The 25,985-nt window shown below is 35.2% G+C and overlaps 1 protein-coding gene across 3 annotated transcripts in view; it reads right to left on the bottom strand.

The window, feature by feature from the left end:
- Positions 1 to 25,985, bottom strand: part of ABCC9 (ATP binding cassette subfamily C member 9) — a 131,969-nt gene that overhangs the window by 93,849 nt on the left and 12,135 nt on the right. For 2 of the 3 annotated variants that reach the window (XM_021690780.1, XM_021690781.1), the window contains exons 4-12: positions 20,898 to 21,064; positions 19,424 to 19,666; positions 17,331 to 17,525; positions 15,224 to 15,376; positions 14,427 to 14,582; positions 12,336 to 12,470; positions 10,147 to 10,309; positions 5,486 to 5,526; positions 4,460 to 4,602 (exon numbers count right to left, since the gene is read on the bottom strand). In XM_021690780.1, the coding sequence (XP_021546455.1) occupies positions 4,460 to 4,602; positions 5,486 to 5,526; positions 10,147 to 10,309; positions 12,336 to 12,470; positions 14,427 to 14,582; positions 15,224 to 15,376; positions 17,331 to 17,525; positions 19,424 to 19,666; positions 20,898 to 21,064 (1,396 nt within the window). Of the gene's footprint in view, positions 1 to 4,459; positions 4,603 to 5,485; positions 5,527 to 10,146; positions 10,310 to 12,335; positions 12,471 to 14,426; positions 14,583 to 15,223; positions 15,377 to 17,330; positions 17,526 to 19,423; positions 19,667 to 20,897; positions 21,065 to 25,985 lie in introns of those variants that run through there. The other variant, XM_044914911.1, reaches the window with a different exon arrangement.

Below are 25,985 nucleotides of genomic sequence, written 5' to 3'. Positions count from 1 at the left end.
ATAACATCTTTGGACATAGATATTGCATTATACATCAAATACCAGAAACCTTCACTGAAATTATTTGTATAAGAATAGAACATATCAACTTATATCCTCCTCCAGAAAAGCAAAAACACATATATTATTTCCTTACAAATAAAGCAAAGTGGAAAAATGAGGCAAGCATCTTGGAAAATCACTCTTACTCTGTATTTTAATATTTTAGATAACAGTGACTTTTCCTACTCCTCCTCATTTCGTGACTCCGTTTTTGCAAATGTAGACTGGAATACGATATCATAAAATGTCCAGAAAACTCCAACGGTGTGGAATGTAGGGTTGTAAGGAGATAACCTGAATCATATCTGCCTCTTTCTTCCTTTTTATTATGTATACCTGGGGTCCTGCCCATTGAGCACCATGAAGACCATTTTGGCTAACAAACTAAACATTTTTAAAAGAAAGTATAGAATTTTCATGTAGGAAATAATTTTACATAGCATGGAATTTTCCTACATTAGAGAAGTTTGTAAGTCTCTATTTTTTTTATTTTTTATTTATTTGCGAGAGAGAAAATGAGAGACAGAGAGCATGAGAGGGAGGAGGGTCAGAGGGAGAAGCAGACTCCCTGCTGAGCAGGGAGCCCGATGCGGGACTTGATCCCAGGACTCCAGGATCATGACCTGAGCCGAAGGCAGTCGCTTAACCAACTGAGCCACCCAGGCACCCCAAGAAGTTTGTAAGTCTCTTACAGGCATGTGTAACGCAAGTTTGGGAGTATGTTGCACCCTCTTCTAGCCCACCAAATCTCTGAAGCAAAGAACTTATGACTTCCACGGTCCTGAAGAAGAGGTTTCAAAATCAGCTCACCAAAGTCTCCGATTATAAACAGGCTGCTCAGCTTGTTGTGGGCCAACTGGCATCAAAGACCTGCCATGGGTTCCCAGGCACAGAAGAAAATGCCAAACCCAGTCAATACTGGGAAAAAGCTTATTTGGGTTCCTAGAACCAGCACACGGTGGGGAAAAGGCCTGGCTCCTCTGTTGACCAGTCATCTCTGTAGGACCCACAAATCAACCACTGAGACTCATTTTAGAGAAGCAAGTCTTTATAAGCTGATTCTATTCAGCCTATGGCTTAGGAAATCGGGAGCTGAGCCCTGAAAACAGACTGGTCTTTATCAAACTGGCAAATGCCTTTCCCTGGAATGTAAACAAAAAAGAGTGCTATGCAGAAATATACAGTGAATATTATCCACTCTCAACTTCACCAGCATTTATTGCAGCAGGATTGTATACTATGGAGTGGGAGGGCACGCCTAGGTTTTTTGGTGGGTTTTTTTTTTTTCTGTTTTTTTTCTTTTTCACATAAACTCTTTAAGTCCTTTTGATGCTTGGTAACCCCCTGATTTCAGAGAAGTTATTTGTTATAAGTCATCAACTAAATATTTTTTTATCCCCACTTGAGATACAAAGTCAAATTCCAATTAAAAATGAAACCATGAGAGGGACAGCTATGAAATGGAGAAAATGAAACTAAGGATCAAAATAGCAGACTTTGGCCATTCATCAATTTTATTGTTTGAAGTAGCTTCCCTTCCAGAGCACTGCCTAATTTGGAAGTGGTGCTACGAAAATCAGTCCGTGTTCTGTACAACTGTTTCAAGAGGCAGAACAGTAAGAAAAGCAAAGGAGGCAGACGAGGCCAGAGAGTCTGTCCCTTAAACTCTGACAGCTCCAGAATTGGTTACACGTGACATAACCTACAGAACAGGACTAAAATCATTTTGTGATACTATTATAACCAATCAGAACTTCAGTTTATAGTAAGATAATGCACATGCATCTTCCCGTTGTTTGGGACTGAGCCATTGTTAAACCAGTATAAATAATTGTCCAAAACTGAAGATTCTGGAATTTTAAATGTCAAATACTAGTCTTCTTCATAATACATAGCCATTGGGAAAACTATCTCATTTTAAAAGACCTTACAAGAAAAATTAATTAATTAATTAAAAAAACCAAAAGCCCTTACAAAAAAAAATTCAACCTTGCTATCAGTGGCAACACCAGGCTTCATGTATTTAAGGCCTCTGTTCTCCAGTTTTCCTTAGTATTGTAACATCTTGACATTTCTTTCAAAGGCCAGCTGTGATAATGACTGCTTATGAAACATGCTGGGTTTTTATGAAGTTTATGAGATCTTATAACATAAGCGAAATACTACTTGAAGACTTCTCTGTTCATAATAGAGTATCAGACACAGTAGACTGTGGCACATACAGCATTATATAATATAGTATAATAAAGTTTCGTAGCATACTTATTTATATAGCACAACGAAAGTGGTGGGAAAATGGTCATTATCATATCACATCTACTTTTATTGTTGTGCATTGCAGGAAACTATAAGTCTGAGACAAAGTATACACTGGTTAAAAAAAACGAGAGAAGCATATTTAAAATGAGCAAAATGTGGAAGGGTTTTGCAAAGTCTTTCCATTGGCAGAAGCCATGACCCTTACTTAAATTTTTTCCCGGTTAAATTAAAATTAAAACAGTAAATATGTGTTCATGGGAACACTGCCCATCACTATAACTGCAAAGATAAACTGAACAGCTTTACTGGAAAATATTATGGCCATTTTCATTTAAAAAATATTAAAAATGGGGGAGACTGGGTGGCTCAGTCATTAAGTGTCTGACTCTTGGTTTCAGCTCATGTCGTGATCTTGCAGTCATGGGATCAAGCCCCACATGGGGCTCTGCACTCAGTGCAGTCTGTTTCAAATTCTCTCTCCCTCTCCCTCTCAAATTAATAAATAAAATCTTTAAAAAATTTTTTTAAATGTGTACAATTTTTGACCTACCACTCTTTAAAAGCAACATAGCAATATTCATTAAGAACCTTAAAAATGAATCATGGAACACTACATCAAAAACTAATGATGTAATGTATAGTGATTAACATAACATAATAAAATTTTTTTAAAAAGAGGTAATCCCAGGAGAAAAAAAAAAGAACCTTAAGAATGTGCGTACCATTCATACAACTGAACACCAAAGAAACCCCAAATAATCTAATTAAGAAATGGGCAGAAGACATGAATAGACATTTCACCAAAGAAAACCTACAGATGGCCAAACAGACACATGAAAAGATGCTCAACATCACTAATCATCAAGGAAATGTGAATCAAAACTACCATGCGATATCACCTTATACCTGTCAGAATGGCTAAGATCAAAAACACAAGAAACAACAAGTGTTGGCCAGGATGTGGAGAAAAAGGAATCTTCATACACTGTTGGTAGAAATGCAAACTGGTGCAGCCATTGTGGAAGACAGTATGGAGGTTCCTCAAAAAATTAAAAATAGAACTACCCTACAATCCAGTAATCCCACTACTGGCTATTTACCCAAAGAATGCAAAAACACTAATTCAAAAAGATATATGTGCCCCTATGTTTATTGCAGCATTATTTATAATAGCCAAATGATGGAAACAACCCAAGTATCCATCAACAGATGAATCGATAAAGAAGATAAAGATACACACACACACACACACACACACACACACACACACACTAGAATATCACTCAGCCATAGAAAAGAATGAAATCTTGCCATCTGCAACAACATGGTTGGAGCTAGAGAGTATAATGCTAAGTGAAATAAGTCAGTCACAGAAAGAGAAATACCATATAATTTCACTCACATGTGGAAATTAAGAAACAAAACAAATGAACAAAGGGGGAAATAAGAGACAAACCAAGAAACACTCAACTCTAGAAAACAAACTGATAGTTACCTGAGGGGAGATGGGTGGGGGGGATAGATGAGATAGGTGAAAGAGATTAAGAGTTCACTTATCTTGATTAGCACTGAGTAATGTATGGAATTGTTGGATCATTGTATTTTATACCTGAAACTAATATAACACTGTATGTTAACTATAATTGAGTTAAAATAAAAAACTTAATAAAATTTTTTAAATGTGGATACTGTTAGAACTAGTATCCCTACTTCCAGAAATCTGTCTTAAGAAAATAATCAGAGAAAAGTTTAAAGATATAAAAAGATGTTTATATCAATGTTATTTATGTTGGGTAGAAAGTAGAAAAGCTCTAAGTGCCCAATAAGGAGGGAATCATTAAATTAACTTACAGTACTTCAAAACTATGGACTATTGCATAACCAATAAACATCTGATCTTAATGAGGGGAAAAAATAAAAACAAAAAGTGAACTAAGGAGTCAAAAGCTACATAAACTCAAAATTTTTATTTCAGAATAATAGCTATTTTCATTTAAAAATAATTGTAAAAGACTGAAAAGTAGCATATTCAAATTTTAACAACGGTTATCTTGGGCAGTGATTTGAATGTTCTCTTTTATACTTTTTCAAATTGACTACCACCAGCATATATTATTTCTATAATCAAGCAAAGAATTCCAGACATTCCAGGGCATACCTTATGATGGCTTTGACTGCAAATCTGACTACTGTGGAGAGCAGGAACAGCGGGGTGACCAGGATATGAAAGAGAGACAGGGAAGCAAAGGCCTCTGCAGGTTTTAGATTGTTCCCACTAGCATACGCATGGGTCACGAATGTCTGCACAAAGAGAGAAGTTCTTTAGAGCAAGCTGGAGAAAATTTCACAAATGCTTACATTCAATTTTACAAACCTAACCTATTTCGCTATGCCAGTATGTCCATCCCAACTCTGAAAACAATTACTTCACCCAAATTACTCCCTAACAAAAAGACTTCTTATTGATAGTCCTTAATGGTTTACATACCATCCTAGCAGTGAACTTGTGAGAAGGGCAGAGCAGATTCTATTTACAGATTAGGAAATGGACTTCTGTCAAATTACTGAGTAGGGGGATAACTGTGAAGTGAACCCAGAGTTCTTAACAACCAATCAGGTTCTTTCCAACCAATACTAAATTTTCTAAGAGAAAAAGATGTTCCATTGTTTTAGGGTCCCTATTGTGGATCTTTACTAAATTTGCCAACATTAGTGTTCGATGCAGACTTATTTATGTTTCTAAATGTAATCCTAGTTTGTCATTTTAGTTTGAAATGTAATGTACTTTTCTGGTTGTTGATCTAACACTATATTGATGTAAGAATGTCTGGGAACCAGGTCATGAAGATTACAACAGTTAGTTCTCAACTACTACTCATTTTGCTCCCCAGGGCACACTTGGCAACATCTGGGGAGTGCTAGCGACATCTAATAGGTAGAAGCCAGGGAGGCTGCTTCACATCCTCATGCAGAGAAAAGGCCCTACCAACACAGAATTATCTGGGCCAAAAAGTCTATAGTGTCACCGTGAAGAAACCCTGGATTAGGACTATTAAAATAGGGACTGCAAGAGAAAACTGGCAGAAGTGAAGTAATATATATTACCACCCACACATTCTTGCTCATAAATCATTTCTAAACACTGACTTAGTTCCATTTCTAAAAGCAAGAGAAAGTTTCTTACAGCAAGAACAGCTGCTATGGGAATTGCTGCGTTCATGAAGACTGTGGAAAGAAATCAAATACATTAGGTTCATTGAACTGTGAAACATTTTCAGTAACTTTAATTAATCATCTATTATTACTTTAACTTCCCTTAAAGACAGAGAGGACCAAGTGCATTAAATAACATTTTATCCGGAGTCCACAAACATTGCTCTGTTGGTATTTCCTTGTTTAAAGTCGTATGAGTTCCCCCATATTAGTCTGAATCCAAAAATATTTTTTTTAAACAGGGTTTTTTTTTTAAGATTTTAGTTATTTATTTTAGAGTGAGAGAGCATGAGAGAGAGAGAGAGTGAGCATGAGCGGTGTGAGGAGTAGAGGGAGAAGCAGACTCCCTGCTGAGCAGGGAGCCCAATGCGGGGCTCAATCCCAGGACTCTGGGATCATGACCTGAGCCGAAGGCAGACGCTCAATCGACTGAGCCACCCAGGAGCCCCAGAAAATACTATTTCTTATGGAAAAATTATTTTTTATGAACTGTTATAAACTGCAAAATTCAGATGAAATATTCCTTTAATGATACAAATAATTAGAATCCAACCAAATGTGCCTTCTTGAGAGTATTTATTTCCAGTCTATATTTCACTTGGTCCACCAAGCTAACTTAAATATATGAAAACTGAGTTATTATGCAGCATAAAAACAAGAATTTGACATCACTTCAAGTTCTCCTTCCAAAAGTGATATTTATTTTCAGTTATAGGCCTTTTGCTTAACAAAATAACTCCATTTCTTAAACCCTCTGCTTGTTTGAACGTCTCTTCAGGAACATATTGCACTCACATTTGGTGAGCATGATATGTATAACTGAAACAAGGAAAACTCATTTTTTAAGCTAAAATGCTAGCATTTGGAGGTCATAGTAAAATTAAAAAGCCAAGTTGATGATTTGTAGTTATATTTTTCATAAACCATAGAATTCTAGGGACTGAGGAGTAAAAGAGTAAGTGAATTGGTAACAGAGTGAAAGCTAGAACCTGCTTTTTTTGACATGCAGGAGTGAATCAAATTCAGTCCTCATGACCACTGTACACAAAATCATATTGTGCTTTTGCAGGTCCAGATGTGGCTTGGTTATCAAATCTGAATTCTTGTACAAGACTGAGAATCCAAACACTGCCCTGAGGTTCATAACAGCACAGATGAGGAGCTACGTTTTTGCCTCCATCTTCTTTCTCTGGCTATTGTCACCCTGTTCTTTAAGTGTTTTTCTTTCTTTTCCCCTCATCATTGTTAATCATTCATTTCATAGTACACTCCTTTGAATAAGTAATATCCCCTTGATGAGGAAGACCAAGAATAACTGCTATTTGATTGAAAACCATTTATACAGCAATCTGCACCAGGTACATGTAGTAGGTACTTTTCCTATCCCATTACCAAGATGAGAACGAGAAGCTTCAGGTCACACAGCTGGGATTCAAACCAATGCAGTCAGGCCTCTCAGACTGCTCGCCACCACCTTGCTCTGCATTAACATGTCACAAGCATTGAGGTATGATAAGAGTGCTTTACATACATTCTCATATTTAATGACCATAACTACCCTATACAATAATGAGGAAGTAGCTTAAGAAGGATAACATGCAAGATTCCAAACTAGGAAGTGATAGAGCTTGGATTTAAATCCAGATCTTTCTGGTCTCAAACTGTATGTTCTTGGGGTGCCTGGGTGGCTCAGTCGGTTAAACGTCTGCCTTCAGCTCAGGTCATGATCCCGGGGTCCTGGGATCGAGCCCCACATCAGGCTCCCTGCTCAGTGGGGAGTCTGCTTCTCTTTCCCTCTGCCCCTCCCCCTGCTTGTGCTCTCTCTCCCTCTCTCTCAAATAAATAAATAAATAAATTTTTTAAAAGCTATATGTTCTTTTCACTTCTCCATATAAGACTCTATCAAAGTGAAGAGAAAAAAAATACAGTACTGTCTTTTTGCCTTTTACCAATGGGTTAAATCCATAAATAGCACAAGACCATTTAGCAACAGAAACTAGGAAATTAATAGAATTTCTCTTCCCCCCAGATATTATCTCAACTGGCAAGAACACTGATTCATAAAAGCAGAGATGAATCTTCAGTTCTACTAGTAAGTGTCCTGTTTAACTTTGCTTTTCAATATTTTCAGATACCACTGATTGAGCACTTTTATGTTTCAGGTACTTTTCTAAACACTTTACACACATTATCTTATTTAATTCCCGAAGACACTCTTAATACTTCCCAGCTTCCTGATGAGAAAACTGAAACTCCTCCAAATACTAACCAAGGCTGTAGAGCTGACAAGTTGCTGAGACAGGATATCATTTCAGGTCAGCTTACCCTCTAAGACTCAGTAGTAACCACTCTGTTATACAGCTGACTTTTTCCTTTCATTATTTTTTATTTTCTTGTGGTGCTCTACAAATACTATTTTAAAAAAATATATATATTTAAAATATTATAATATATTAATATATATATATTTTTAAAGTAGGTTCCATGCCCAGCATGGAGTCCAATGCAATGCTTGAACTCATGACCCTGAAATTAAGACCTGAGCTGAGATCAAGGGTCAGACACTTAACCAACTGAACCACCCAGGCGCCCTTATTTATAAAATATTTTTAACAGTTACTGAACAGTGTCACATTCACTGCCTCATTTTATTCTCACAATATACCTGTGATAATGATTTATTATTATTACACTAAGTTTTAAATGAGGAAACTGACGGATGGAGGTTAGAGGACACGAAACCATTTGCCAGGTGCTTTATATGAAATAATGAGTCCGAAGCACTTGACATCGTGCCTGGAATAGAATCAACAATCCAATCAACATTTGTATCATTCATTATTTTAATCTTTACTACAGTCCTACATGGTAGACATTATTATCACCTCATGTTACAAATGAAGAAATTGGGGCTTGGAGGATACAAGTAACTTGGTCAAGGCCACACTGCCAAAAAGGGGCAGAGCTGGGATTTATAGACAGCACTATGCAACTCCCATAGTTCAAGCTCTTAATCACTAAGAACACTGTACATAACCATATCATAAATCTTACAAGTGGTCCAACTGGGAATTTTACACCATTGACTCAAGAATTCCTGCTGCCTATCATAAACACATGACTCTGTATTTTTACCTTCATGATTTCTCATTTTTCTCCCTTATTATGGCCTCCTCTGTCCTCTCCTCTTTTGTATCTGACTTTCGAAAACCAACCCAAATTTCATGTCTGTAGACAGACAAACTGGATTAACAACACACCTCTGCCATTTAGTAGGTGGATGATTTAAGGGAAGTTCAAGTTACTTAAGCTCTCTCTCCACCTCAATCTTTTAATATCTAAAATGGAATTAATAGTAAAATCTAAATCATTGAGATGTTGGGAGGATTAAACGGGATGATATGTGTAAAGCCACTTATGGCAATAATTGGCTGAGTATCTCAATATATTTTTATTGTCATTATTTCTGGCAGCATCCATCCTTCTCATGAGTATTTCAGTCCACTGCAGAGAGAAATATACATTCCTCTGTCAGGGTCACCAGATTATAGTACTATTACATAAACAAGTGGATATCAATCATTCCATCTTCTAGCATTTTGACACCATATTAGCAGTGGTGCAGAACTGGAAGATAAATCTCCTTCCCATTTCATTTCTAATGCATCAGGCATCAGGGCTAGAATAAATGAGCTATACAAACCAAATATTTTCTCTAAATCTATTTAACAAACAAGTAATTATAATCTCTAAGAACTAAAGTAGTTTAGAATTCAAGAGGAAACAATATATTAACCTCCAGAATTTTAATTTGTTCAGTCTTGGGAACAATAGAGATAAGCAAAACTGACACACGAACCAAATCAAATGTTAGTGGGAGTAGAGTGGCTAAGTCTCTAAGAATTGTACTAACATAAACTTAATTATTCTTGAGAGTACTCAGTGTCACTCTGAGGGAAAAACAACAATTTTTTTAACAGTTGCTTTATAAAAATTAGAATTGAAGATATAAGTGCTCCATATTTAAAAGTTCTTGAAAATGTATTGGAAAAGAGGGTTTTATGTGAATGAAACTTGACTTCTTTCACTCGGAAGTGTTGACATTTCTTCTTCTCAATTTTCAAAAATTGCATTTTAAGTATTGTCTTCAAGAAAGTATAATATCATAAGCTCCCAGAGAGACAGGTAGACAACTACAGATAACTTTTGAGGATCTTTGGGGATAAGAAGGTCAATAATACTATAGTCAGATCAACTTAAGTAAACAAATTTTTACTGAAAACCCACTATTCATCCCAGTGGTAATTGATGTGATGGTTTCAATTACAGGTACTATGCTCATCACCATCCCCATTTTACAGATGCAGAAACCAAGGATTTCAGATGCAAAGTAACATGACAAAAGCACACATCTTAAAAGGAAACAAATTTATGTCTACCTGACTCTAAGCCTACACTAACCCTGCTCTTTAATTCAAACTTAAATAGGCTCATGTGGCTAATGGCTATTGGGCAGCACATATGTAGAAGATGAATGGGCTTCCTCAGATGAGTAGAATGTTTCAGGGATCACAACCTAAAGTGAATAGGCCACATGTTTTTTTGGTGGTCCTTAGAGCAATGGCAACTTACTGGAGAGTGATGTATAAAGTGCAAAGGTTTTGAGACTGGATAGTTCTTTCATTCTTGTTTCTTCTACACTTTTGCAAAAGATGTGCTCCCAGGCATATAACTTCAGAAGTTTGATGCCTTTCAATATTTCATTTGTTTTCTTCAGTCTCTCAGTAGAATAATCCTATAAAACAAAAATAAAAAAACAATGCACGCTGCATCCAAGTGAATCAAAGAGGCAGGACTATATATATAACAGACAGGGATGGGCCAGACCTTGATTTCTGCCTGGCCCTGCCACTGATTGTGGCTTTGAGATCCCTTGGGGGTGGGGGGCACAGGGGGAGGGGGGAAGAAGGCAAACTCTCTGTGTTTCCACCTCCAACTCTAAAATGAAGAGTTGAATGAAATGGCCTCAAATATCTTTCCACCTAAAAACTCTCATGATTCTGTTGCTTTAGGTTAAATAAAAGCAGTTTCTTAAAGTTTCACAATTTCCTTAAATAATGTCTGCAGATAGTGTGTATAGACATTTAGGGAAATGATACAGAGATTTCCAGTGGCTCCTCCTAACATCTAACTCATTTTATTCTCTCCTCAGCACTATCACTCGTAATTAGAAGAGAAAACAATGACTGTAAGAAAAGTCAGTTTGCCTCTTATTTGGGAACGTGAGGGTTGTTATATGTTCACATTGCATGTGTTCATATTGTGTCTTCATAATACACTTACTGAAACCAAGGCTATTACCTTTAACTTCAAGAGATTTCTATATACTTCTTCATACGCTCTTGTTTAAGGCCTAACTTAGATTTACTCATTACTAAGAATTTGGATTAACTGTAAAAAGATTTTTACAAAAGCCACAATTTACTCAACTGCTACAAATTCCACCACCACCAAGTATTAGAATATCAGTAAGGTACATTATGACCTATGAACTATAAAAAGGAGCAGGGCAAGTGGCCAAAAGGCAGAGAGGAGGAAGCAAAAGTAGCAAATGGCTTGCGTTTTATTCATCTTCTGGTCTCTACAGGGTCTTAGATGCCTATCAAATGATTGTTGCATGAGTAAATGAATACAGTATGGCGAGCTCAATGAAAGACATGTTTGAGGATAGTCATGTCTCCACTTTGTGCCCCTCTTCCTCACCTCTCTGTATTCACGTCCTGAAGTAAAGAGGGGTAGATGGCTCAGACAAAAAATAATGAGTAGCCTCACCTGGAGCAGCAGAAAAACAAGTGATGGAAACCACCTGCATGACAGGCAACTTGCTTGTCACAGCAGAAACCGACTTCGGGAACAATTTCATCAGTGGCAGCATCCCTACATTTTATGCCTAATTTACAGACATCCTTGCTCATATTTAATCAAACTTTATTTCTAAACATGCGGTCAACAATTTTATTATTTGCAAATATTTCTTTAAAAGAAGCCACTTCTTGGGACACCTGGGTGGCTCAGTCGGTTAAGTGGCTGCCTTCGGCCTGGGTCATGATCCCAGGGCCCTGGGATCGAGTCCCACATCGGGCTCCTTGCTCAGCAGGGAGCCTCCTTCTCCCTCTCTCTCCCTCTCCTTGTGTTCTCTCTGTCACATAAATAAAATCTTTAAAATAAATAAATAAAGAAGCCAATTCTTACTGAAAAAAATGATTTCATGGTACGCTGAAGCAAGAAAGGTTAATAATTGGGCTTTTTCTTGCTTGCCAAGTTGACCACGAACATATTCAGCCAGAAGAGCTACCACTAAAATACTTGAGTATAACTCCATAGATCATCACATGGTTTGATTCAACTTGAGAGAAATTTAACTTCAGAAGCAACAAACCTGATGCTTTCTTTGTTCTTTGATCCATGTATCCCATGTCAATAATTAACATCCAATGGGCTCAAATACACTTAGGTATATTCTCTAGACAAGTGATCTAGAAGAAGATCCAACACCTCATCACCTCATGGCACTTAAAAACATCAGGAATTGTACCTCCGGTATTTTGAGTCTAAGATCATCAAATCATACGTTTCAAATCCACTTTTAAATAGTGGTTTTTTTGCAACACAGAAAATACACATTTGCTGCCTAAGATTTGAAATGAAATATGATAATTTCCAAATTATTCTGAGTGGTATGTATTCATTTCCCATTATTTTAAAAATAAAACAGCTTACTAGATTTTTCCTAATCAAGTTTCCAAAAGATGTGAACTTACCAGAGTGCTTTTCTGAGCCTCTGCCAACTTTGTAGCGATGAAGTACTGAATTGGCGCAAGGAGTACAATGACGGCTGCACCAACCAATGCGCTTGATCCAAGTAAATTATAGAGCAGAATCACTCCCATTATGATCTAGAAAGGAAAACATACGGAAAAGGGAAAATGAACAGGGGTGTGGGGACCACTCAATGAGAGGAAATATATTTTGGTGGAAATGTACTACTTCTTCATTAGTAATTGATTAATAAATACATTTATTTGGAAGTCAACTCAATGAAGAACAGTTGGGTTTTCCTATGTTTTACTTGGGGAAAGCTAAGTAGTAGGAATTTATTTTTAGTCTGATGATCTGTACAACAGGTGTCAAACCAATTTACTGCATGAGGCTACAGACTGGTCCCCCGAAGCTTCTGACCTTCTAAGACAGTCTTCACATTTTTAAAAGGACATGAAATTTTTCTTGAAAATGTTATCGCCCACTGTAACTGACATTCCGTATTGTCATGGAATTCTACTAGCTTTTCCAGTCAGGAAGGATGGAAAGCAGGAGGCAGCACCATAATGTAAGTGAGCGCTGGATGGTTGTTTGCAGGCTAAAGGAATAATCTGAGCTCCTCACATCCTCAATGACCCCAGAAGTCACTTGACAACAAGAAGGCTTAGCTTAACTAAAACTGTGAGAAAGCTAAAGTTGGTGGTACTCCATCACACCTCACTTCCCTTTTTAAATTTATTTCCCCAAACCCAGGGCTGAGCCACATAAGCCAACCCTCTCTGGTTTGTCACTTTCTTCTTCTTCCTTTAAAAACTTAGGATTTGACCCCGCAATTTTCTCTCCCTACTTTTTTTCCTCCAGTAGCTCAGTTTATCATGGCTAAAAATGTCAGCTAATGAACTATATCCATGTAGTTAAAGCATTTAATCTTTGTGTGTTTGCCAATGATAACAGCTTAACAGTGGCCTTCTGGAGGCAAGTGCACATATTTACTGCCTAGCCAATTAGGCTTTTGAGGGATTCCAATCAAAATGAAAGTTTCCTTAACATCACTCATGATGCAGTCATTCAGAGGCAGCCTGGGATTTTTGGTACATTTTAAATTATATCACGTAGGCAGCCACCTACTTGACCTGTATATAAGTACGTATTGATAAAATGAGACCAAGCATATTTTAAATCTTTCCTTGTGCCATGCACTGTGCATGATATACACTTTTATTTGACTTGGATTTCCATTTAAAACTAAAAAGGCAAACACATTTTAAAACTACCATATATTCTGTATTATTGTATGCATTTTAATAAACGTGGCACACAGGGACAAAGGTGACAGACTGGATCGAATAAGATCTACAGTTTAAGCTCTATCTATAGGGTGCAAACTCGAGGTAACTAAAAATATTCAACATCACACAGAAGAAAGAACTGAAAACGTTTCTTTTGCTATTTTTACCCAATTGGGGGGGGAAAACTGCATCTTTGCTAAAATGCTATTCTCCTTTAAAAAAAATAGCTAAATTTCCATCCAGCTTGTTAGTGTTACTACCACCTAATAAAGTTTGACATTTTATAATACATCAGCTATTGAAACTATGGGATGGATTACAGCAATTGTTCTACTTTAGAAATGCTATAAGAGAGTCTGTTAAAATGAAAGGGGTCAAGCCTTGGCTCTGTGACTTGACTGAATTTGGTCAATAACGGTAACAACTAACAAATACTGGATGCCCATGAAATGCTAAGCATTATGCTGAATGTGCTACACATATTAACTTACTTAGTCTTGACAATTCCAACAATTCTACGAGGCAGATACTATTATCATTCCCATTTTAAAGTTGAGGAAACGAATGTTTTGAGGATTTAAACACTCGTGCAAACAGGGTAGAGCAGATATTTGAACCTAAGCAGAATTCCAAACCCCACTTTCTTAACCTATGTCAGAGCATTTCTGAGACTCCGCTTTCTTCTCTATAAAAACAGTATAATATCAGCATATTCAAAAAGTTTGCCCTTTACTGAGCTAAATACCTTATACTCCTTTTGTTTTGTTTCCTCTGCAAATGAGAATATTACTTATATTGATCTACCTGAACGGGCATTGCCCATAGATTGGGACACAGGAACAAGAACCACATGAGTTGATTGGTTTCAATGGCAACCAAGTTATTGATCTGTCCCAGGGTCATCTCACCCATGGATAAATTAGATGTAGACAGCCTAAGGATTTTATTGTATATCATGGCCTGCAAAAAATAAAAACAAAAAAAGTACTTGAAGCTCTACACTTAATCAACACTGTTTATTCACTTTTATTGAAAAGATAACATTTTAAATTTTCCTGGAGAAAAAGGGGGAAAAAACCTAGAATGCCATCTTCTTAAGTCAACCACTATCTTCATTTTAGCATACTTTCAGTCCTCAATTACATACAAACTTATTTTCTTGCGATATAATCAAAATGCATATTCAATTTCAAACATAAGCTCTAGAACAAACTGAAACAGAGATAAATAAAAGAAAGTTTTCGAAAGTTTTCTTTCTTTTTTTTTTTCAGTAGGCTCCACACCCAGCGTGGAGCCCATCCCAGGGCTTGAACTCACGACCCCGAGATCAAGACCTCAGCTGAGGTTAAAGAGTCAGATGCTTAATCGACTGAGCCACTCAGGTGCCCCAAAAGTTTTCTTACTATTACAAAAGGTTTTAAAAATTCAGTGGGTTTACTAATTAGCTGTTTTTTTTTAATTAAACAGCTTCTAGAAGTGTTGGAGTTGTAGTATCAAAGTAAAAACAGAATGAAAAATAAAATTGACTCCACTACCCTTCTATCATCGGATGGTATATAGGCATTTTCAAAAAACAAAGATCATTCTAAGCTTGTACATACCAGCAGAGCTCCACGGAGGTTAATGCCAGTCTCTATGGTTACATAGTAGGAAGCTTGCAAAAATGTCCTTTGCAGGATAAGGGCCAAGAAAAGAAGAACTGCTAGTACATAAGCATTTTCAAGAAATTCCTTTGATGAAAGGGTTTCTGAAATCTTGCCCCAAAAGAAAAGGACATAAATTAAAACTGGTCTTTTCATATGGCAGTGTACAGTTCACATCTATTAAATGATACATGATTTTTAAATATAAAAACTCAGTGTCTTTATAACAGCAGTGAAATGAGCCACAACAAGGCAATTTTGGCCTTTCTTCATCATGTCCACAGATACAGATTCAAACTAGTTCAATGCATAAAATCCCAAATTGATCATTAAGATTGCTGGAAATGCCTGATTGTAGAAAAAAGGTACATTTTAATTTTTTTAAAAATTGAGTGTATTTTCCGCAAAGATATATTATTCCATCCTGAGAAGCAGTAACTGAAGATCGAAGTTAATTTAGACTGTAATTCAGAAGTAGAAACCACAATACTGATAGTTGGTCAGCAAGACCACTGAAACAGAAATACAATTTCTATAACTTTGCTAATTTAAAATAATTCTATATAGTTCACTTAATCTAATTTTCATTTATCTTAATTTATATTAACAAAATAAATTATAAATTATAAACCATGTAATGTGGCTATTGACGTTGACACTTCCAGTGACAAAACACAACTTATGAAATTGAGTAGGAATATGACTGAAGTCATCATAAGGACATACAAAACTGATTGCTTTTTGTTTATAACAATAGTATGTGATAACTTGTTGGTTAGAAGTGAGGGAAAGGTAACACTCAAATAACTAAATCATAGTCAATCTGGGAAATCTTCATTTTTTATGGTTTAAATCCATCAAATTCTATTTCTGGTCCCTTCCTCTTCTTCCATGGGGTTGCACAGAAAAATGTAAGTTCTGTTCCTTCTCAGAAAAACGTGTGGTTAATACGTGTAAGGGAGAGGGATGATAGAAAAATTCTATGTGGAATGTATGGACTGTAATCAGACTAATAGGGACAAAACATCACAAAAGTGCATTCAATGGTGAAAATATCTGGTTTGCTTCCATAATAATTGAGCACCAATATGCGCAAGTGACTAGGCTACACATTGTGAACATAAATATTAACAGTTCGCAGTCCTTCTGTTTAAAGAGCTTACCACCTAGAAAGATAAGCATATCCATAAATAACTTGCTTCATTATAAAGAACATTTATAGCAAGTGCCAAGGTGAAATAAACAATGTGTTGAACAGCACGAAGAAGAGTCAAATTCCAATCAGAACAATCAGAAAAGCTTTACTGAGGAGGTGGCATTTGGTGTAGGCTTTGAGAATGCATGAAATTTTAACAGGTGAAGAAAAAAGGACAGCAAATCAGATTGAGGGAATAGAAAAGGAAAACTGATGCATCTAGACTAGAGTTTCTGTGAACCTAGGGAAATCAGCTCTTAGAAAGAAACTGGGAAATTCATGCTGAGACTTTCTTAAGAATACAGAATAAAAGACTATATATTTATAACAGCAAAGATATAGTATCTTATACTCTACAGCCCCCAAATAATAGCATAATATCTAATAAAAATATTATAATGTGACTTGCCCTGTTCATTGTGAAACAGGGTGATGGCTTTTATTGTATAAAAAAGAAAAATGTATATAGTACAAATCACATTGCTAATGTGATTGGTCACAGGCCTCCAAAAAAAGTGACCCAGCCACCCCTGATGCACTCATGCATGAAAATTCTTCAAAGGGTTGCTGAAAAGATCAAAGAAAATAATCAATGTGAAATTTCTGAACATGGCTTCGGCACATAGTAGATACTCATTAAATGTTTATAGGCTCTGAATCTGAGAAATAATTTTGAACAGATCCATTCAGTGAATACATAAGCACATGATTTTCACTACAAGGAAAATTATTGTTTTATTTGCTTTAAATGCATTCAATTCTTGTAAATAAGCCTGTTTGAACTGTTCAAAGAACTGCATTAATAAAAAGGAACAATTACAATGAAATCTGCCAATAATATGCTTCCTTTCAAAAGCACCACACACTTACTCCTGTTGTGTTATTTGTCCCATTCTGGGTTTCATTCACACGTTGAACTATTCCAGAAATACAGAGAGGTCCAGCAAAACCCAGTAAGTCTGCAAGATAACGGAATGTGCTACTAAGTAGAATTGGTCGTCCAAAAGCTCTGTACATTGCTAGCCATATAGATGGAGTCCGGTTTGGATGATCTGCTACTTTTTTCTGAAAGAAAACAAAACAAAACAAAACAGATGAACCAAAATAAAACTGCTAGCACAGCAATTAATCTCAGCAACTATGGCAATTCCTTCTGATATTTCTGATGATATTTTAAGTTTATAAGTCAGTGTTAATGAGTCCCTTTAGTATAGTATGCATAATCCATAGTCCATTGCATTCTATGCAAACAGTAGCTACTGAACACCTTTTAATGGGATAGAATGAAGAGTAAATAGGCCAGATTTTCAAAGACTTTGCATTATTTTTAGCTGTCAAAGGATAACCCAAAATTCTTAAAGTCAAATTAATTTTAATTTTTTTTTGTTTGGAACATGTGTATCTGTCATGAATATTACCAAATACCATTGTATGGAAAAGAAGATAGTGAAGTATAAAAATCAAGCTTATCAAAAGACTAGTCAAGATTTCTGGAGTTACTAGATCACAAGATATTTATCACAAGCTAAAGATATTTTACTACAAGGTACTTTACTACAAGCTACACAAAACAGATCATCCCAACTTCAAATTGTTTCTCTTCCAGGTATTTCCTATCTCCATGAATATTAGTCAGTACAGTTTAAAGTTGTGTTAGACTTGTGTTGCCTAGTTATTTGACAAAGAGATGCAAAATTGAAGAATGGCTTATACGTTTAAGCCAACGCATGACTTCACACATCTGTAGTGGTTTGTTGAAAGGATTTTAAGACCTGAATAATCATCATAATTAAGTCATAGAGAGGAGGTAGGTAACATTTTTTCATTGTGGGAAGCCAACTCAATGGAATAGAATTCAATTGTGTTTCATATTTGATTCCCTGTTAGATGAATAATTTGATTATTTTTAAAAGTTTATTAATGCAAGACGTTAATGCACTAAGTTCAAGCTGATCTGTATTATAAAGAGTACGCAGAACACTTAAACTATGCTTAGGCTATATTGTTAATCTTTACATTAGCTAAGAAGTTTCAAAAATATTATGCAATACTTTTCCCAGAGGTGAAACCAAAGAGATGACTCAGGTTCATTTGTAGTAACCATTTCCTGCAATATTAATTTCATAAGATACAGTTTTGACACAAAACTGAGGTCATTTTCATCATTTACCATAAATGCTTTGTTGTCTTGATTTAGAACAGACAAAAACTCTAACTGATTCACCTTACCCTACCCCTTTCCAATGTTGTTGTGAATACTAATAATTTCAATTGCAACAATATTAGTAGATGACTGCCATATCAATTACATCTATCACTGTGGAGAGCACACATGACTATATAGAATAATAACAAGACAAATTCAAAATATCCAAAGACTCCTTAAGGTTTTTAAAGCACTTGCTCAAAGAAAGTACCAGAAGAAACCAATTTTGACAGACATATAGGATAATACATGGAATAGGTAGATAACTTTATTTAATTCAGTTTCTCAAGTTTGAAACACAGGGTCCAAATTTTAGTCAATAATTAATTTAGGGATTTTTTAGTTTATTAAATGTGGTTATTATATGATTTATTTTACCTTTATATAACAAAATTATTGACAAGATACTTGAAAACACTTAACAATTCCACGAGTTATTAACAATATATGGTAACAAGGATTAGATATACATGATCGTTGAGCTTAATTTTTACCTTCCACTTGGTTCCAGAAAAGATAATAGTGTTCCCTCTATCCCTCTTCATGTATGAACTGGGCAATTAACACAATGTAACTTTATTTCATTGGCTCTTCTAGTATATTCTCAGTGGCCCAATTCACATGACTCAAAATTACTGGGAAAGACATATGAAGAAAATCTGATCTTCCTTAACCATAGATATTTAAGCTTAGTAACTTTATACTTAACAGACCCATTTTCTACAATTATGGACATGAAAAACAGATACTAAATTACCTTTTGTTCTTCATATGCATCTTTCAGGCAAACATAATTTGTTACCGCCCTCATTGCTATTGGTAGTTTTCCAATTGCTTTCAGATCAATAGGCTTTTTATGAGCAGATATGATAAGTGTGTTCATCCACCAGTATGTTGCTTTTGACAATAAATTCACAAATGGTTGAAGAAATCTCACACCCAGATCCTGGAGGTCTTCAGGAGGCTTTACTTTCTGAGGATTCATGAAGAATACATATCTCTATGGTAAGAAAAATTCCACAGAGTAATAATTAACCCAATTATTTTTCCATATATTAAAATAAAATTTTAACCTTTTCTACATTTTCATTTCAAGGGGACGAAATGTATATTTTAATACCTCTTACATTTCTTTGGAAATATATTTTGAAATGTTTCCCTTCTGTTGTGACTAGATTAATTAGTTAAATGCCAGAATTTTATGTTTAATCCACTTAAGGACAATTCTAAAAAAAAAAAAAAAAAACAGATTATCCCTTTAAAAGATAGTTATTACTAAGAACCAGTCTTTCATGATATCCTGTCGTAGGGTCAACTAAATGAAGACTTTTACATTATTTAGATTTTTTAAATGTGTTGACACCATTATTGAGTCACTCTCTGATAATTTGTGGTTTGACTGATGTTCACTAACTGTTCTCCACTATTCCTTACAGCTTGTGACATGCCATTCAGAGCAAAGTCAAAGTGCTCTGGTAGAAAATGAATATTGAAAAATCATTCACAAGTATGTCACACAACATAACAGCATTCTGTGATGCAAAACACAACAGGTTTGTAATCACAGACCAGGCAAGAGTCTTGACTGTGTGGCTTTGGATATAGCTAGTTATCTCTGTAGAAGTTTCTTCATCAGTGAAATGAGCAAACGTATTATCTTCTTTTCATTTTGAAATTTCTAGGAATAGAGTAGTTTGCTTAATATGGGTGTGCTTGGGACAAATCATGGATGATGGAATTTCCTGATGAAAACAATTTCGTCTATAATATGAGCTGAGCATAATGTTTGGCACATAACAATTGCTCAATCAATATGCACAAATGAATAAATAGATTTTAGGGTCATACTGAGATTTCTGGAACACTAATGGCCTGAAACTTAGTGATTAGTTCAACTTTTATACACATAGAGGTTATACATTTGCTCATTCTCTTGAATACTAATGATTTCTGGCTGACTATAATCTTTAATATTGGGGTCTTGAATTCCAGTAATTAAACAAAAATGATTAGATACTGGGGCACCTGGGTGGCTCAGTCATTAAGCGTCTGCCTTCAGCTTAGGTCATGATCCCAGGGTCCTGGGATCGAGCCCCGCATCGGGCTCCCTGCTCAGCGGGAAGCCTGCTTCTCCCTCTCCCACTCCCCCTGCTTGTGTTCCCTCTCTCGCTGTCTCTGTCTCTGTCAAATGAATAAATAAAATCTTTTTTAAAAAATTATTAGATACCTACTCTGATCCGAATTACATTGATCTCCACAGCCATGAGGAGTCCATTCAAGATGACCATCATGCCAGTGATGCAGAAACGCAAGTCTGATACTCCCCAACCGGACTGCCAGTACTTGACCAATTTTATGGTTTTTGTAATAAAGGCCATCACCCAATACAGAAATAGGGCTGGAAAAATAAAAAGGAAAAGGAAAAAGATGCAATCTTCCCCTGATGTTTTTTAACTTCACTGAAGTTTCAATATAAATATAATGCTTTTTAATAACAAAGATAATTTTAAATATTTTATTTCCACATAATTTTATTTTTTAAGAAAACAACATATATGCCCGAAGGCACTTTTGGGAGTTTTGAACTGAAGGTGCAGTAATGACTTTAAAATGCTAGTGCCTCGACTCTAATAGATGGGTAGATGTAAAAAGACATGTAAATAGGAATAACCTACATTCCAGAACTTATGTGTAATTTTGTTGACTTTAAAACTGATTCTATCTCCTGGTCTTGTTTTTATTATTTTAAGAAGCCCTGATTATATTATATGAAGAATTCACAAGTTGTTTTCTGCGTGATCTGTCCAATAGGTGTATTGCAGCTTTCAGGGGTATGTCTAATGTTATTACCCTGGAATTATTACAGAATGCACATTAGTTATATAATGGGGTTTCTGCTTTACAGATCAACATTCAAGTAGTAACTAACTCTTCTCACCCAAATGGCTTAAAACACCACATGCCTCCACAAAGTGAAGAGAAGAACAATGATCCTACAGAACAAAGCCAGACTTTATGCAGTGGGATGAGAAAGGTAGGGATCTATACCATCTCCTAACCACAGCCATCCTTTCACAACAAATATGAGATGGACACAGACACTTTATTAGAAATCAAAGGTCCAGTATACTTCAAACTTTGAATAAAGGTCAGTACAAATTAATATGGGATGAGAAAGAAGAAATCTGAAACACATATGAGACAATCCATTGTACAAAACTTATCGAAGTTACTGAAGTTTAAAGGTGGCCACAGCCTCCTTAGTGAAAAAGAACTGAAACTTTGGCATATAAGCTCATCATCTATCTTGTTCTAGCATAAAATAGAAAATGTCAGAATAGATTTAGGGAAAAAAAAAAAAAAAAAGACCAAACTACATGCAACTACATGCTACCTAAAGAGATTCATCTTGGGGCACCTGGGTGGCTTAGTTTGTTCAGTGTCTGACTCTTGATTTTGGCTCAGGTCAAGATCTTGGAGTCCTGGGATAGAGGCCCACACTGGGCTCTGTGCTCAGCACAGAGTCTGCTTAGGATTCTCTCTCTCCCTTTCCCTTTGCCCCTCCCCATGCTTACACACTCTCTCTCTCTCTCAAATAACTAAAATCTTTAAAAAAAGATATTCATCTTACATATAAAGAAACAGATTGAAAGTAAGTAGATAGAAAAAAATATACAATGAAAACAGTAAACACAAGAAATCTGGAATGGCTACATTAGTATCAAATAAAGTGGACTTTAAAACAAAGAATATTATCATCAAAGATACTAATCCAAAGGGATACATGGACCCCGATGTTTATAGCAGCATTATCTACAATAACCAAATTACGGAAACAGCCCAAGTGTCCATCAATTGATGAATGGATAAAGAAGGTGTGGTATACACACACACACACACACACACATACAATGGAATATTACTCAGCCACAAAATAGAATGAAATCTTGCTATTTGCAATGATATGGATGGAGCTAGAGAGTATTATGCTATGCGAAATAGGTCAGTCAGAGAAAGACAAATACCATATGATTTCACTCATATGTGTAATTTAAGAAATAAAACAAATGAGCAACGGGAAAATGAAGAGAGAGAGAGAGAGGCAAGCCAAGAAACAGACTCTTAACGATAGAGAACAAACTGATGGTTACCAGAGGGGAGGTGGGTGGGGGGATTAAGGAGTGCACTTGTGATGAGCACTGGGTGATGATGTATGTAAGTGTTGAATCACTAAATTATAAACTTGAAACTAATACTACATTGTATGTTAACTAACTGGAATTTATAAAAAACTTGAAAAAAAAGAGTATTATCAGAAATTTTGAAAACTCTTAATAATGACAAAGGGTCAATTTTTTAGAGACACAATAATAAAAAAATACACATTTCCCTAATAAAGATTTAGAAGATCTGAACGCTATCAACCACTTTGAGCTGTTTGATATTTACAAGGCTATATAATATTTAATATTATAAAAACACACCCAAATACCCAAACATCTTCAGAATATACATTCTTGTTAGTGCACATGGTACTAGCATAGGACATATACTCAGGAAACAAGAAAAAATAAATTAAAGGAATCATATGAAGTGTGTCCTCAGTTCACAATGAAAATAAATTAAAAATCAAGAACAAGAACACTATATCTAAAACAATGATGTACTATACATTGGCTAATTGAATTTAAATAAAAAATAAAAATAAACAAATGAATAAATGAATAATAAAGATTAAAACTTTTAAATAAATTAATTAAATTTAAAAAACAAAAATAAGAAACAAAAAAGAACAGTAAGTGTATTGATCTTCTATTGCTGCTAGCAAATTATGACAGATTTGGCAACTTATACCAAAACACATTTATTATCTTACAGTTCCCATGGATCAAGAGTCTAGGCATGGATCAGTTGGGTTCTCTGCTTCAGGGTCTCACCAGACTGCAAAAGCCAGGCATTGAGTGGGGCTGCAGTCTCAATAGAAGCTCACCTGATTTGGTGTCTTCATCTTTGCCATACTCTATTGGCTAGAAACAAGTCACATGTCCCACTCACATTCAAGGGTAGAGGATTATACAGGTTGTGAACACCAGGGACAGAGACTATGAAGGTAAACTTCGAGACTTTCTACACAATTAGATATCCAGAAGTCTCCAAATACTTGGAAGTTAAACAACACAGTTCTAATTAACTGCGTGTTAAAAAGGAAATCACTAGGGAAATTAGAAAGTATTTGAACTAAATTATAATAAAAATAGTACATACTAAAATTTTAAAGATTACAACTAGAAAATACTTTAAGGAAAATTTATGGCTTTAAATATTTATTTTAGGAAAAAAGACAGATCCAAAAACAATGATCTAAGTTTGTATCTTAAAAGCTAGGGAAAGAAGAACAATGAACAAAATAAATAAAAGGATGAAAACGATAGAGATAAGAGTAGAAAGCAGTGAAAGAGAAAATGAATAATTGAGAAAATTAACAAACGTAAGCACACAAAGTTGATTTTTTTAAAAAGATAAGAAAATTACTAAGTCCCCAGCTAGACGGATCAAGAAAAGAAGGAAATCATAAATTACCAGTATTAGGAATGAAAGAATTATCCCTACATATCCTGCATACTTAAGAAAGATAATTGGGGAATACCTTGAACAACTTTATGACAATAAATAAAAAAACTTAGATGAAAGGGAAAATTTCTTGAAACCTGTAACTTACCAAAACTGACATAATAAGACATACTCTGAAGAGTCTGTGTCTAATAAAGAAATAAGTTTAAATTTAAAATCCTCATTTTGTTAAAAGGCCCAGATGATTTCACTGATAAATTCTATTCAACATTTAAGGAAGAAATAGAATTAACTGCACACAATGTTTTTCAGAAAATAGGGAAATAGAGAACACTTTCCAATTCATTTTAAGAAGCCAGTATAACCCAGCATATGAAAAACTGACAAAGATATTACAAGAAAATAACAGACCAATATTCTTCACAACATAGATCTAAAAAAAACTTGGCAAACAAAATCTAGCAATATATAGCATGGATAATATATCATGACCATGTGTAACATAGCCCAGGAATTCATGGTTACTTTATCATTTGAAAAATCAACCAATTAATTCAGCACATTAATGGAAATCTAATTGTCCCAATGGATGCAAAAAAAAAATCTTTAATAGAATTCAACATCTATTCATGATTTTATTTATTTTTTTTAAAGATTTTTTTTTTTATTTATTTGACAGAGAGAGACACAGCAAGAGAGGGAACACAAGCAGGGGGAGTGGGAGAGGGAGAAGCAGGCTTCCCGCCTAGCAGAGAGCCCGATGTGGGGCTCGATCCCAGCATGACCTGAGCCAAAGGCAGACCCTTAACGACTGAGCCACCCAGGTGCCCTATTCATGATTTTAAAAAAAACAAAACAACTCTGAGAAAGCTCTGAATAGAGGAAAACTTACTCACCTGATAAAGGTCTTCTATGAAAAGCCTACAATTAACTTTATAATTAATTATGAAATATTGACCATGTTTCCCCTAAAATTGGGCATTAGACAAAGATTTCACACTTTCCATGTATATTCTGCATTTTACTGGAGGTCCTAGTTATTGCAATATGGTGAAAAAAAGCATAAAGTTCAAAAAGAAATAAGTATAACTGTCTCTATTTTCAGATGATAGATTTGTATATATAGAAAATGCCAAGAAACCTACAAAGCAATAATTAGAAGTCATGAGTAAATTTCCAAGGTTTCAAAATATAAGATCAATATACAAAATCAACTGTATTTTATATATATGACAGAAGCAATTGGAAAATGAAATTTAAAATACAACTCTATTTATAATAGCAGTGGGAAAACAAAAAAGCTAGTAATTTAACAAGACATGGAAAACCTCTACCCTCAAAATATTTTGCTAAGGGAAATGAAAGAAGACCTAAGTAAATGAAGAACAAACAGACTGTGGAATTTAATATTGTTAAGATGTCAATTCTCCAAATTGTTATAAACACTCAATGCAATCCTTATCATAATCCTACTGAGATTTTTTTGTTTGGTAGAAATTGACAACCTGATTCTAACTATATATGACAATACAAAAGAACTAGAATATCCAAGGCAATCTTGGGAGAAAAGCAAAGAAAACAAGTCGTATGGGTACACTATATGATTTCAAGACCTCCAAACCAATAGTAATCAGATTAAGACAGAATGATAATCTCATAAAACTCACAAACAGATCAAAGGAACAGAAACTACAGAGCGGAGAAATAGATCAGACTAAAATGTTAATTTGATTCAAATATTTTACAAA

This window comes from Neomonachus schauinslandi, chromosome 5, assembly GCF_002201575.2.
Source record: "Neomonachus schauinslandi chromosome 5, ASM220157v2, whole genome shotgun sequence".
Taxonomy (NCBI): domain Eukaryota; kingdom Metazoa; phylum Chordata; class Mammalia; order Carnivora; family Phocidae; genus Neomonachus; species Neomonachus schauinslandi.
This window is presented reverse-complemented; position numbering and strand designations above follow the sequence as displayed.